General features: G+C 35.1%; 1 protein-coding gene across 1 annotated transcript in view; it reads right to left on the reverse strand.

The window, feature by feature from the left end:
* Positions 1-7,126: 7,126 nt before the first annotated feature.
* Positions 7,127-16,707, reverse strand: part of LOC149547508 (alcohol dehydrogenase-like 6) — a 155,307-nt gene continuing 145,726 nt past the window's right edge. Inside the window, exon 3 of the mRNA XM_089791672.1 lies at positions 7,127-7,605. Within this exon, the coding sequence (XP_089647798.1) occupies positions 7,303-7,605 (303 nt within the window). The 3' untranslated portion in view covers positions 7,127-7,302. The remainder of the gene's footprint in view (positions 7,606-16,707) is intronic.

Raw genomic sequence — 16,707 nt, forward strand, 5'->3', positions numbered from 1 at the left:
AAGCACAATCAGTAACCTTTTTGATTTCTTCCAAAAATAATCAGACAGCGTTTAAGCTTGGCCTTACAAAGGAAAAATGCCTAATACTGTAAGATAAGAGCAACTCGGGTGCACCTGTTATTATTATGTGATATTTTATTGCTTCAAGAAGACGTAGAAAGAGTTTAGGCACAGACCTGTAGGATAACAAATCATGGCCGCTCCTCTTATATTTTTGAAGTGGTCTTTTAAGACATTCAATGCAAGTGGAATTGTGTGCAGAACCTGGTTCTGTATCCGCTGAGGTAATCCCGTGAGTTTCAAGTGCATTCAACCCGGTGAGACGTCTTACTTTCCTTGTACCCGACCACGGATTAACTGTTCCCTGCTCAACGTATGGAGTCTGAATCCCATGGAGACTTCCTTCGCCAAGTCGTGGGATTGTTATAACCTGCTACTGGCCTGTCAACCCACGTTAATGTGGTTCCACTCCAAACGTAGACACTATATTCTGCAGACCTCCTTCAAATACAGGCTCCTTAATAGCTTTCGGATTTTACTCCCCCAAACTCGTAACTCACTCCAACACACATTACAAGGCATAAATGATGATACTACTGTATAGCTTCAGACATGGGTACCTGACATGTTTTTAATCTGACCTCCTGCTTATACTGTAAAACACTTTCCAACGCTGCCTTCATGAAACCAATAGCCCAGCATCCAGCTTCATACGCATGCTCCTGTTATCAACTGAAAACCATATCTGTAGTATAGAGTAGTCCTGATATGAGGGATTGGGGTGATATCCAACTTCTTCGGAAACTAAACTCGAGGTGTTTTGCCGTCGGAGTTTTACCAGTCACATTTAAGCAACCAGAATTTCTGGATATTTGGAGTTCATAAGTTTCTTGTGTGTAAATCCCAATGCAAGCTCCTTATTTTATAACCTTGAAGTGATGGAAAAACAATGAAGCAAGGAATGTGGGATAAAACACAATTTTCATCCTGTAGTCACTTGAGTCACTTTATAAAGTAAATGACTTTATAACATAAAGTGACTTTATCCACACACTTTAATAAAATAACTGAAGTACATATGATAAAATCTCTGATGTGACTGGTAGGCATCCTATTAGCTAATGCCATTAATCTATCCAGATGTGGAGATAGATTAACTTGGCGCCAAAACACTAGTGTAGAGAAGGGGACATGATGTGTGCTTGAGCCGGAGGCATCTCCAACTCCTATGGTATATCAGCTACCAATCGTAGCTTCAGACCTTATTGAAATGAGGAGCTTCAGTTCACCTCAATGCCAATAATATCTCTACATCATCATATAACAGGCACAGAATCGATCCAGCTCTGATACCATATCAGAAATTTGAGCAGAGATTAATGAAGCTTCAAATAATACAAAACAGAATAACGTGCTTCATTATTATGATTTTCACTCAATACATATTTACAGGATCCTTCAATCCTACCTTTTAGGAAACAACATTCTCAAATAGGTTGAGTTGTTTTAAGTTTTAACAACAGCCTCTAATAAAATAACCTTTTCAACAAAACTTGCGACTATTAATAATATTAAATTGTTTGTTAACAAACTAATATTATAACACTAAATTATTTTATACAACCTAATATTCCTAACCTATGTGAATACTAATTGCCCCAGGATGATTATTTGTATATTTATTTTTTGTTTTTGTTTATCTATAATCTGATATGAAAAAACAACAGAATGGCTTATTTAATTTTTCCCTTGATTCTGTGTTCCTCCTCCAAGCGTATAAACCACTTGATGACTATTCCCCATAATGTGGTAGGGAATGACCTCAGCCAATAATCCTTGTCCATCTGACCACTTACCAACCATTTGGTTTCACGTCTTACAGTGTTGTACGAGATCCTCAAATCCATTCCATTGAACTTAGGGAGTTCTTTCCTATTATGACTAGGACTTCTCGGGGGGAGCAAGGACAGTTAGAGGGGACTTCCTACCTATCTAGTCACTTATAGTGTATCTAGTCAGATAGTCTAGTTAAAGATCAATTATCATTTCAAGCAAGAGAGTAATGGATATCAAGCATAATTGAGAGCCACTAATCCATAAGCAAATACTAGAGTTGATATGGAGATATCAAGAATTATCAACTAAATGAAATAATCAACTATTTTATATGAACCGACGCAAAGGTACTTGAGACAACAACAAAGCGCCTATAGTAAGTTGATCATCTAGTGTCCTGCTGAAGTCTATAATCAACATTGTAAGGTATGGATGGTGCAAACTCAATACCAACTAATAGAGATAACAGTAAACATATAAATTACATATCGCTGATGTTATTAAGATCATAGACAGAATTAAGTACAATGACTTTTCTCAGCAGTATGAGCATCATTCCTCATCTGTATCTATTTGATGATTAAAATGCACATTGAGAGAAAGGACAGCATTTCTAAAGGGAGGAACAACTTATCATAGAGAAAGCAATTATGACAAATAGTGATTATGAAAAGATATGATTAATTGAGGTGTAATCATGATTGTTTGTGTCTATTTGACAAGAGGAGTCTCTAAGGAAATAACATATAAGAGGGAAACTAAACACACTCAATAATCATGGAGGGAATAGAAGTTAGAAATGTATTCGATGCTCCTTAGAAGGAAGAGATTAGAAAGGAAAATAAATCATATTCTATTGATGGCAGGCATTGTGTGACAGCAAACTGATATGTGATGACTTGTCTTTAAATCAGTACTGATATACAGAATATTATATCAGAATGCTATTAAAAATAAGGATCCAATATATGGTCTAATATATATACTGTAAAATTGAAATTAGTTATAATAGTGAAATAGGGAATATATATATATATATATATATATATATATATATATATATATAAAGAGAGAGAGAGAGAGGTAAGTTCCTGCTGGTCAATAATGTCGTTGATGGAAAAATTGAGGCAGAGGATATCAATTGCAAAGTCAGTATCATGTGTGTGTGTGTGTCTGTATTTGTTATTCTTCAGATTCAATATATATAACCACAGCATATTGAGACCTCAGTGAAAACTGTCTATGAACTCAGCAAAAGTTGTATATGATCGATATTTACAGACAATCCTATATTCAGCAGTGACAAAGTATGGTGGTTGTGTATCTCTGTTCAGAATTAACAGAGTATAAGGTGGTGTTCAAATCAAATGTCATTTTGTGCATTTAATTATTCTATTCAACATTGTGTTCAAACCAAATGCCATTTTGTGTGCTGGATGTTAGTACTTAAACACAATGTTTGCTGGAAGCCATCGACTGGTCTTTATATTTATTGAATCCTTATTATTTAATTATTGCAAGATTTGAAAACAGTGTCTGGAGGCTGATATTAAGAGATATTCAAAGTGAATGGATCAACACTTAAGACTTCTTATGTTTTGTTTCTTATCAGGCGAGTCTGAAAGGGTGGGTGACATTTCATCTTTGAGCTACCTGTTTGTGTGTTCGCCCGATAAACTAAAGTGCCCAATTATATTTTTTTAAATTAATAACTTATCTTCTGTGGCTGCGATTAGAGAAAGTTTGTCAAGGTACATGTGGAAGAAGTTTTTCAAGAACAACTAGCAAATCTAGTTTAAAAGGTTTGGTAAAAATAAAGGGGAATCACCTATGAAATGCTTTAATTGTGGAAAAAGTGGTCATTTTTCTACTAAGTGTCCTAATTCTAGCAGTAATGAGGAAGAGGATTCTAAAAAGAAATCATTTGCTCACAAATCAAAGAGATTTGCAAAGAAAAAGAAAAGTTTGTGTGTTAAGAATGATAGTACTAGAGTTGTGACTCTAATGGTTATGAGACTTTGTTAATGCCATTAGGGGCTTGCTGTAACATCCTGATTTCCCAGGTCTTATTTAACATTCAACATACTCAAGGAATACAGTTACAATTTCATTTCATAGGAAGACGGTTATATCATTCATGTTCATGTGAATAAAATTTACCGTTATAATCAGTTAAACAAAATTTCTTAACTAAATACTTGAAGTACCATCAAATTAAGTTACTACAGAAATTAAAAACCACATACCTCGGAAAACTGAGTTCAAATCAAACTAGGGATGCTTCTACAACCACCCGGGTTAGCCCACAAATGCACTATAACAATTTCATATGGTGACTTCAATCTACAACCACTATCTTAAAATCAAATGATAATTTTAAATAAATACCACTATATTTTAATTAGGGCATCACATACCACTATATCAATTAGGGCATCATTTACCTTCAGTTCATTAGGGCTTCTGATACCGCTATCTCACTTAGGGCTTCCACTACAACAGATTCATCTAGGGTTCTGATACCACTGATTCAAATAGGGCTTCCAATACCACGGATTCAATTAGGGTTCCAATACCACTGTATCATTTAGGGTTCTAGTCATCTCTCAAATCATTTAGGGCTTCTGATTCCTTTTCTTCTAATTACTTAACTGTGACAGTATCTCAGGATTAGAAAATATATACTTATATTTGTTATTCATATATGTGAAAGTAAAATGATGATAACAATGAAATACTTCAATTTAATCTTACCTCTTCATAAATAAAAATGATATTACCTGTTTCCGATAAACAATTGAATGCATGGCTTATCTCTGTCTGATGCATATCCGACATCTTGAGAGAGGTGAAGCATTGTCAGGGGCTTAACCACCCAACCTTTGACCACAATATATCGCCACACAATCTCTAACGAGAAAGGCCCTCCTTACCTAGAATTGACAGGGAACATCATTCCATCCACTGGGCATCATGATATATAACATGCCATACGACTTGGCAACAGGAGATCACCATAACAGGAATATGCATGAGCTAATATATATATATTAGTTTGTTTATGTATGAATGTATAGGTTACTGATTTCATTCTTCCATTTCTTTTTCACAGGTTCATCTACCCCTCCTCACCATAATCAAGCCATCAGACCGGTGATTCCTTGGTGCCTGAATATTTAGCCTTTACTGATATGACATGTACCTTATTCACCCTAATATGGCTCTTAGCCTGGTGATTTCATTGGTACTCTGGTCCATTGACTTATCTCAGTATCAATCATTAATTCAAATTTGAATATAAAATTTGCCTATGAAGGAAAGGTCATCCAAGTACGATTTACTGTCTTATGGCATCTTCAAAGTTATAAATATAAATTGATTCAGTCTCAAAACATAATGGCAGTCGGTTTGATCTTTCATGATTAAAATTGTTCTATGGCAGATGGCTTCAACTATTTATTTACAAATCAGAGGAAACATGGAATTCATATGCATAATTTGAATATAGGATTTCTCATGCACAGCTTGGGCTTGGAATTTTATATACTCAATTCGTATTTGGAAATTCTCAAGTACAGTTCGAATTTGGGATTCTTAAACATGGCTCGAATTTGGAATTCATAAATACAGTTTGAAATGCAAGAACGGTACACAATGTTTTACAGGAATAAGCCGCATGTGTATTTGTCCCTATGCAGACCTCAGCAACTTATGGAAAAAGAAAAATAACATTTCAAATCTTACGTGACTCCCTCTGTACTTCTGTATGGCCGACGCCTGAGGAAGCCCGCCTATCTGGCTTTGAGACACGCCTGAGATTCTGATATTTGGCACTGGATTTTTATTCGTTCAAGAGAATTTAATACTATTCTAAAGAAATAAAGAACCTAGCCAGAGATGGGAAATAAAGCCGTAGGCAGAGAGATGATTCCCAGACACGACAAAGGTTGCATATATTGTTTCTGAGTCAACCTTACGGCTTCCTTGCCGTTTCAAGATTCATACACGAATAATTTTCTCAATCGGTTTGAAAAGAAACATACAGAAGGAGAGAAAATAAAATGAAAAGGAAAAATGATGAAGAGTTTATTTATTAATATTATTTTATATTATCTTATTATCTTGGGTTAAGTTTATAGGTATGTATTTGCAAAGTGGCATTATTGGATTAATGATTCTAATGTAATGGTGTCACTTTGTATTTATTTATCTATGATCTTAATCAAGAGAGTAAAATAATATTAAGTGATATTATTATTTGATAAATAAAGGTAAGAACTTTGTTTATTTTTTGTACTTATAGCTCATGCGGTTCCACAGGTATATCCTGTTCCAAGTCGCTAGGTCTTCTACCCATCTATCCAATGATGGTGATGCTCCTGCCTAATTCTTTTCTGACAATGTTTCCACCCCACTAACAGTTCCCTACAAGGAAATTCTCCATCGTTAATAAATTATTTAAATAATCACTAGGTTTAACCATCTTTTTAATTTCATGAATTTGCGATTAATGATCAACTAACATGTTATCTTCACTTGAAATCATAACAACTAACTATCTTACCATTTCGCCAAAATATAACAAATTAAACTGCCAATTGACTTCATGTGAACCTCTACGGCTATATTTCAAGCTAGGTCGAAAATTGAGATGTAACACTTGCTCTACAAATTCTAGGGATGGTGAATCAGGCAGCAATGCAAATGATGAGATTGATCAGAATTGGTGTGTGGTTTAAATCAGTCGTAAGAAGACAATGGTATCATGTAATGATGTTTCAAAAGATATTGAAACCGAGATTAAAATGATTACAGATCTGAAATTGAACTTAAAGAAACTACTTTATATAACTGATGCAATTATTTATAATTAGGATGAAATTTTTTAATTAAATAATATCAGGTAACAGAATGCAATGTCCAATAGATGAGATGAGACAGTGTCAAAACTAAAACCATGTATCTCTTCATGTATACAAAAATCAAATATTGTTGAATTCCTGGGATCACTGCAAATGTAATGGCACTGCCATTTTTGTGGTATGTGTTTTTCAAATGCAGATCCAAGGTATATAAATAGGAGAAGAAGACATTTGTCTCTACATTAATTAGTATTGGTTATTGTTAAGTTAGATTTTGTGAGACATTTAACATCTATATATATATATATATATATATATATATATATATATATATATATATATATATATATATAATTGATGATTAATCAAATGCAATAACGATTAAAAAATAACCATATGGAATCGAGATTAGATCAAATCAATCCGACTGAAGCTACAACATCAACAAATATTATAAAATTATAGTAATAGTTTGGATTTTACCTTTTTTAGGTACATATCAACTAAAATGGGCAACTCAGACCTAGGTTTCCATCCACCAAACAATGTGCCTTTTAAAGTACGCCCACTAAGAAGTGAACCATAATGGGCTGAAAGTTCTAATTTACCACTTGGAACTCCAACTACAACAGCCAATCCTCACCCGTGCAATGAAAGAATCAAAAGCTTTTAGGAAGGGTTGTCTTTTCCTCAAATAGTATAAATTTGACTGACCTATATATACCAATCCGACAACTGGTAAGAATATTATCTGCGAAAATATGTATCCAAAAAGTACACAATGATTAATATTAATACTAAAAAAAATTACATCACAGCTGGATTCTAAAGCAGTCTGTATCATGTCAACATTTCCAACACATTCGAAACAATAATCTGCTCCCCCTGCAGTTATTTCCTTTAGAACCTGCCAAAAAAATTAAATACATAAGGCTAGAACTGCCAAACAACCAAATTCTTTTGAGAAAATGTTCACTTATTAAATTAATTCTAAAGAATATTCTGTTGGCAACTGGAATCAAGAACATCCTTCCAAAAGTTCTTATATTTACAAATGGGATAATAAGATTCTTGATCCTGGGATTTATAGCCTTTCAAGGGCCAAAGAGCAGTCATGATCCATGTATTATGCAGATACACATAATTTGACTATCACTTACACAAGCATAAAGGACATAGATTGCAGTAAATTTATATATGTTATACTTTTTCATGAAAATTAATGATTTAAACCACAGAAATTCCTACATTTAAATATGAACCAAAGTTTAGCTTGAAGAACAGCATAGCATGAAAATTGATGATTTCAATAATAGAAAGTCCTACAAATGTATGTAATGAAATTTTAGCTTCAAAAGCAGAAAAGCATTCAAACCCATTGAAGCTAGATTTTTAGCAAATGATTTAAGCTAGAGCCAAAACGGAGAGATTGGAAAAAAAAATCAAATACCTAAGTTATTAAAATAATGTAATATGATAATAGCCAAGAGAAACCCACATTTGTTAGATCCAACCCCTCTGTCCAAAGACATGCCTGCACATGTGCAAAATGTCCCTTTCTTGAAGACCCAGCAGTCTTAAGCTTTCTTGCTCCTTCCTTACTGGAGTAATAAAAAGAGAATCTCTGATTTGTTTGCCCCAACTTCTTGACCTGATGCTCTCAAGTAAAGGCTAAGGATTCCCTCTATTACCATAGCTCCTAGCTGCTTAGCTGCCCCAAAAACATAAGTTATGATCAGAAAACTGCTTGTAATCCTTCAAATTCTTCCCTGGCTAATGCTCCTTTAATAGATCTGCCTATAACCTCCACCATGTTATAAAGAGAAACGGGGAACGTGGATCTCCCCGTCTGACACCTCTTGAGGATTAAAGAACGAGCTTTTGGTAGACGACGGAACTATTTAGCAATAGTATATGGGTCTTGCAATGCATATGTAAATACAATCAACCATTCTTTAGCAAACTGAAAAGGCTCCAAAATTTTCAATATGAATCTCCAATCTACTCTATCATAAGCCTTTTTGATATCCACTTTCACCAACATTCGAAGATCTGTGATTTTCTGAATTGTATGCAGGGCTTCTTGAGAGATTATGTGCAATATCCCGAGAGCGATGATAGAAAAATATATTTTCAAAGAAATGGGTTAGAAAACTCTCAAATGTTTTTTAGGTATGCCTTTGGACAAAGGGCTTACAACCAACAAACTGCAGGATTCTCTTTCTGAAAGAGTGGTCAATAAAACAGGCTCATGAAGGGACCAGTGGCTTTCATGGGCTGTGAGAATTATTATGTTGGAAGGTGGCAATTCCTTGTGTAAAGCCTTACCCTGACTCGTCAAAGCATAGCAGTTTATTTGCCTTTTGGAAACTTTATAATTTTGAGACTTTGTTTTACTTTAGACTTATTTGGGACAGTTATTCAGACAATTGGACACCGTATGATGATTATTTATGATGGTTAGGACTTATGATGATGTCAATGATTATTTATTTTCATGTACGAGATTGTTATGGATGGATATGGAATCATGCTTTAAATGCAAATGTTAGATGGATTATATCTGAAAGTAAAGAAATGGGTAGTTGGTTATGCCATGTTTAGTTTGATTATGTAAGAGTTACTTATATGCATGTTGATTTAGACATAGAAATGGTAATTGAAAATAGCATCGAGAAAAGATTAATATTGTGATTTAGTTATGGATGTAGATTTGATTTAATGCATATATATGTATGTGATTTTTATCTTGGACTACTGATATGCAGTTTGAGTGTGCAGGAAATAACCATGGTAAAATCGGAGAACCAAGACTAAACCTTTGTATCAATTGAGAATGCCAAGGTTAGATCTAATGAAGAGATATTAACCTTGTTGTTTAGTATTTTACTTCAAGAATGTAATGTGAATGAGTGTTTCAGATTAGATTCATTTTGTGAAAATTGATTTGCTACTCGTAATATAAATTATGTTTTATAGTGCCACTTGACACTCGTAATGTTATGTGTATATGTGGTAAGCCAAACTTGAGATATTGGCAAAAGACACGCAACCCTTAATTAAACCAATAAGAAATGCTTAAGTTAAATCCAGTTGCAAAGTGTTGTCATGTTAAGGCTTCAATTAGATGAAATTAGAATCCTAAGTTTAGGGTGAATTTAGAAGGGTTTATGAGAGTCCTAGAGTGTTCTTTTAATGAAATTAACTTACCTACATGATAGTACTATATAATAGGTCTTCAATTTTGACTTTACTTGTGTTTAAATCACTTTTCTAACACTTCTAAAATCTTATTTACCAAGTGTTGCGAAAATTGAAGAAGTCTTAACCATCTTCCCACCTTATCTCCACTTGGAGTTTCAGTCAAGCAGGGAAACCTGGTTTCTCTCATTCATGGTGGGAGGAAAAGTAGGAGTTTAGATGCCTATTAAAAGGGAATTTGAAAATAGAGTGGTTGTTCACCCACTCTAATTTTCGAGATCTGTTGGTTTTGAGGATTGTCAAGCAAGAAAGGATAGAGCGCTCTTCTCAAGTTGTTTATTGCCATAGCTTTAAATCAAGGTTGGAGGACTTTTGCCATGGCAGAAATCTCATGTTTTTGGTTGTTTCCGTTCTGTGAATGTATCAAGAAATGGATGTGAATGCATATGTGTATTGTAGAATTGTTCATATTTTGTGGTATTGGGTATGCTTGATTTACTTTGTTCTTTTCCATCTAAATTTGTTTGAAAGGATGATGTTCATGGGTGTGGAAGGACAACACTCACGCTTGGGAGGGAAGCAATGGCCTTCAGGTGAAGGGGTTAGTTGGGCCTTTCCCTAAGAGTAGAGGCTCTTCCCTGGAAGGAAGAGGGGAAAACATGAAGTATGAGCTTCATGTGCCAATACAATATTTTGCACTTTGGGGGTGAGAAGGGGAGAATTTTCTGTGAGAAATGGTATTTGTTTTGTATGCCTTGTGAAGGCGTTTTGATTTAAGCATTTGGCTTCTCCTAACGGTTTAGGCACACCTTCACCCATCTTATTGGATTGCTATGGTAACATATTGTGTAAGCTCAAGATGGGAGTTCAATGTTATATTTTGTAAATGTTCTTTGTGAGTTTGTGCTTGTATGTTACCCGGTTGGTCTTGGTTCTTCAAGCTCAGTGAGTGGTCTCATAGAGACCTAGGTTGGGAGGTGAGCTCCCATTATTTTCAATTGTGGTTTCTATAGGTTTCAAGAGTGGATTTGTGTTGAGGAAAAAGCTTGGAAGATTGCATACTATGTTGGTGTTTTTCAAGATGAAATATCATGAGTCTTTGTAAAGTTAGTGTATTGTAAAAGATCATATCTTGATCCTCATTGTTGTAATTGTGATTCGATGAGATGTTTCTAGGTGAAATTGATATAGTAGAAACAAAATTCAAAAGTTCTATATGCACTTCACTCTAAATGTTTCCTTGAAAATGGTTTTAAAATTATTTGAGTTCATTACAAGCAAAACAAGAATTGAAAAAATATAAATTTAGTATTTTGAATCTTATTTGTAATGGAGGAAGAATATTTAGTTGTTATGTATGTTTATTATAAATTTTGGGCATGACATTTTGGCATCAGAGCCTAGTTTGCGTAACACTGGGGCAAAATGGGTCCATGTTGAGTGTAGATTAGATAGCATTTATCTTATTTCGATATGTTTATTTTCAAAGTGAAAAATAGATTTTACATCATCTTCGTATCTAAATATTAAATTCATTAGTAATGCTGGAGATAAAATGAATTGTGCAAAAGAATATTTCATTACCGAAATTCAAAACCCACATCTTAGAAAATCAAATAGGTTGGTAAAATGCATATAGTTTGCAAGAGAAAAGACAAAATATATTTGCATATGAAAAAAATCCCTATAGACACCTACAAGATTCTAGTTTTTGTATGGAGAAAAAAACAATCATCATAGAAAAGTTATAGAGTTTTGTTAATCACATTCCTAAAATAATGCATACTTTTGTCCTATCAAGGAGACATGATCTTTTTGGTCAGAAACAAAAATAAGGTCAAAGGGGCATTTCAATATTATGGCAAGGCCATGAGCCAAAAGAATCTCATACTCATATTACTAAAAATAGCAAACTAGAAGTTACCTTTAGAAAAAGAAAAGTATCACTCTTATAAAAGATGATGAGGGAAATTACAAAACAATAAATATATATAATATATCTATTTCCCTATGTTATATGTCTCACCAGATAAATGAAACAAATATATATATATATATATATCCAAAACTTGTTTGGAGGTGGGCGCCGCGTAGGCCCCACACACCACACCTTTTTCCTCGACGCGTGTCCCTATAAAAAAAATCGCATAGACTTTTAGGTGGGGCAAACCCGAGGCGGAGCCCATCCCCCAACCCCTCCATCCCTTGCGTTGAGTTGGGACTTGTTTCATTTAATCACCGCGGACTCCTATTGTTATGTGCCAAAAGGTACTCACCAACTAGTAGTAAACCCCACGTATAATTTCAATTGATCTTTTAAGGTGGCATGCGTCTTGTAATGAAATCAGAATTAGTTCTCCATGCGGCCAATCCTGTCTTCTTCCTAGATGATGACTATGGCATGAGTGTATATACATTCGATATCAAAATTCAAATATTAGTGGTTCTCACACCTTCCAAGCGTTGTACGCACTTTGAACGAGATATTTCATGTTATTTGAACTATGCATAGGGAGGGCGCCACGTGGGTCCGCACATGTGCCACTCCATTTATTTTTGCTACTCTCCACTCCCCATTCTCTCCAATCTCCAAGCACGTTTTGCTAGGCGTTTTGTTGGGCAGTTACCAAGCGCATGATGGGCTGTCCTTTGGTAGGGACGAATATCCACCCCATTGACCCTTTTCCCGAGTGATTAAATGTACAAAATTGGAAGCCAATATGCAAATTTTTTTAAAAACTATATATATTCAACCATAGACCGGACCCCATGCGAGCCCCACCCTATTCCACATCTCCTTGGAGTGACAGTGACATTTTAAAATAAGTTTATATTTTTTTATTAACCCTACCTTGTCATCCTGCATGGTGTGTTACGATGCATTGGTTTAAAAGAAGAAAAGTGTTCAGGACTCCACTTATCATGAATGGGGTATGCAAACCCCGAGGGACCCACAGTCCCCACATGGGAAGGTCGCAAGGTCTCCCCTCATTACCTCTACTTCCCTTTCAGGGAGCACGTGAGGGGAGGTTAGTAGTAGACATTAAAAAAAAATTATTTATTTTTAAATTTAATTATCATTTAATATACGTTTATTTAATGTATGTTAAAATTTATTATATTTATATTAAATATTATATAATATTACCTCTGCCTCCCTTTTAGGGAGCACGTGAGGGTAGGTTAGTAGTAGACATTAAAAAGAAATTATTTATTTTTAAATTTAATTACCATTTAATATACGTTTATTTTAATGTATGTTAAAATTTATTATATTTATATTAAATATTATATAATATTTATTATATTTATATTAAATATTATATAATATTTAATATATTCATAAAAAAATTGAAAAAAATTAATAGATATAATAGTTAATAAATATTTAATTTATATATAAACAAAATTTAATAAAGTTTTAGGGTAATGATAATTTAAGTTATTTATTCGATTTAATAAATATAAATATATATTTCAATTTAAATGATACTTTTAAATAAGTAAAATTTGTTATCTAATAATATTTTCGATACATGAGTTATATAACAAACTAAGTACTAAACTATATATAATTTTGTTGATAGGGTTAATAAAAGATGGCTAAAATTTTATAGGGATGTTATTCAAAGCACCATTGTAAATGGGTAACAAAACAAATAATGATTAATACCTGAGAATTTTTGACGAATTTTTTACTTTGTGATTGTTTTGTCTTTTTGACAAATAATAAAGTGCATCATAATAAGAGATGTTCTAGAAGCTTCCAATGACTTCTTAAAAAAGTAAATAAATAGAGGGTAGGGGGCACCCATTTGAACAAGCGATTTTGTGGATTCTACTACTTATCATATTGGAGCAATTTGTGGTCTTCAGTCTGCAAATTTCCATTAGGTCTTTGAGAACGAAAACTCTCTCAAATCTGCATAACTGAGGAGGTGAGATATCTTTCGAAGGATTGCTCATTGGAGATGGCGTTCAGCTATTTCATGATGGATTAATCTGGAAATTGATTTTAAGGGTTCAAAACTTGCAAAGGAGTGAGAAGTTTCATCCAGCTTTAAATATATCCAAAACAAGCAAATTCGAATAAGGTCTACATGGACTCAGTTTGGGTTTTAAGAATGTCCAGCTAGACTCCAAATGTGGAATCGGAATTAATTATTTGGACAGTATTTTTTGTGCAATTCGAGCACTGCCATTCCTATATATTTTCGTCACCTGTCTGAGAAGAAGAAAACTACACAAAAATGATTGGAGGATGTCGTTGTAGCTGTAGGCGTCAGTATCGAATGTGAGGACGAATTATACACCATTCCGCTGGAACGCAAGATACTGCAGACGGGACACGGTTACAAGCTGCGAAATTAATCAGAGATCATTCCGATTCAGTCTAGCCAGATCGTCTGCCAAAGGTGGATGGAAGTTTGAGAACAGACAGGGAACGGAGTGCTATTCCGACTTCATACTTGTGACAGCCAATTGAAGCGACGATTTCAGGTTTTATTAATATTAATTTGGTTGTCATTGAAATAAACAATTAAGCGCAAAAATGTTTATATATATATATATATATATATATATATATATATATATATATATATATATATATATATCAAACATTGTTGTTCTTTAGCCGTTAAACGTATATTGCAATTGTAATAAGTGTAACAGACCAGTTCTGGAGGGTAAAATCAGTTTCCCTAAATTTTGTTGGTACTATTATTATATTCTGTTTCATTGGTTTACGTCAATCAATTTGGTGAATTTGACCACTAAACAATTGTATGCCAAGCACTTGACTTGATTCTACAGTTTAGAATTAATTTTTTGGAACCCTATTAGAGAGGGTCATCACAGTGGTATCAGAGCAGTGTTTTTGCCATCCTATTGGGTAAAAATATCTTATGCAACCTTATCCCAGGTATTATACACGTAGAAGAGCAACAGTTATGGGTGAGAGACAGTCACAGAGTCCACCTAGAATTGATGATGATGAGACCAGAGAGTTCTACAGAATCATGACTACCAGATAGCAAGAAATAGCCCAATCATTACAAGCATTGACTACCATAATGGAGAGAGTTGCTCCACCCAGGATTCAAGAACATGGTAGAGGTAAACCTGATCATGACAATAGAAGTGTGGCAGGCTCACAAGGTGCTCCTAGGCGCAGATCATGGACAGCAAACAGGGCTACTCATCCCACCTTCCTAAGGGAGGAGGCTCAGGAGTTAGGAGAAGATGACTTGCCGGATGATTTTCAGGATGATCTCAAAGTTGCTACTGCAGAATGGCAGGCATTACCACCACATGTGCGTGAACTATTGAACTTTGATCGCTATCTGAACCAAAGGAGAGAGCATATGAGTAGTAGCTGTCAGAACAGGAGGCCTAGAGGAGGTCATGATAGCGAGTTGCAGTGAGCTGCTGGCAAACTTACTTTACCATCTTTTGATGGAAGTGGCCAGATGACAGCACAGGCATGGATTCATAAGTTGGACACCTTCCTAGTATTAAGGCCTATGTCTGAGATAGATGCCATCAGGTACACCACCTTGCATTTGGAAGGCGCAGCTCATGATTGGTGGTCACACGGGATGGTTACTTTGCAGCACAATCAGGTGACATCTTACCAGGACTTTGTGTATAGATTAGTTGAGCATTTTGATAAGAAGGATCCAGAGATTTATTTTCGCGACCTCGCACAGTTGAGACAGTCAGGCAGTTTGGAGGTTTATATTAGTGAATTTCAAAGGTTGTCAGTTATGGTACAGGATGTTTCTGAGAGACGGTTGGTTATCTTGTTTACAGAAGGATTGTTCGAACCCCTCAAAGGGTGGATTACGGCATTTGACTCACCAACACTTCAGGAGGCTATGAGGAAAGCACGAAGTATGGAGCTTACAGCACCTTCTAGCAAGTTCACTTCTAGGAGTACTGCTTCTTTCAGAGACAATAAGAAGTTTGATAAGAATAAAGGGAAGAGCATTGAAACCAAAGGAAAATCTACTACACCCCTAGATGCAGAAGCATTAAACGACTTGCGCAGGAAGAAACTATGCTTCTATTGCAAAGGCCCATATGACAGGGACCATGATTGTCCTTTAAGACCTAAGGGAAAGGCCAATAGAGTTATGTGGGCATATTACGAAGGGTCAAATTCCGACAGTACAGCAAATGAGGATGATCACAGTGATTCAGAGCCTACGGGAGAAACAGGAAATTCAGAGCAAAAAGAGGAAACCGAGTTACATTTACAGCAGGGGCGTTTGTCTAGTATTCAGTAGGAGGCATCCTTCAGGTTACGTGGTGTTCTAGCAGGACAGAAGGTGATCACATTGGTTGATACAGGTGCTACGCACAATTTCATTGATGCACGTCTGGTTGAGCGCCGTGGTATTAAGATAGAGGAGTTTGAGGGTCTCCAAGTACAGGTTACTGATGGATACACTCTTAAGTGTAATAGAATGGTTAGAGACATGCCTTTACACCTGAATGATTATGAGTTCAAAGCATATTACAATGTGGTCAATATGGGCGACTTGGATATCGTTTTGGGTATGACATGGTTACGTTTATTGGGTGAGGTCACTTTCTGCCTCAAGGACATGGAAATCAAGTTTGAGGTAGATGGGAAGCAACATGTGTTGAGAGCTATCAAGAATAGTGACATCCGAACCATTTCTCTCAAGCGATTGGAAAGATTGGTGAGGCATAATGATATTGAATGGGCAGCCATGTGTACTCTCATGCCCACAAAGGAGGAACAACAAAAGACAAAATATCATCCAGACATCCAGATATT

The sequence above is a fragment of the Cupressus sempervirens genome, chromosome 7 (assembly GCF_028749045.1).
Source record: "Cupressus sempervirens isolate cs-2001-9-10 chromosome 7, ASM2874904v1, whole genome shotgun sequence".
NCBI lineage: Eukaryota > Viridiplantae > Streptophyta > Pinopsida > Cupressales > Cupressaceae > Cupressus > Cupressus sempervirens.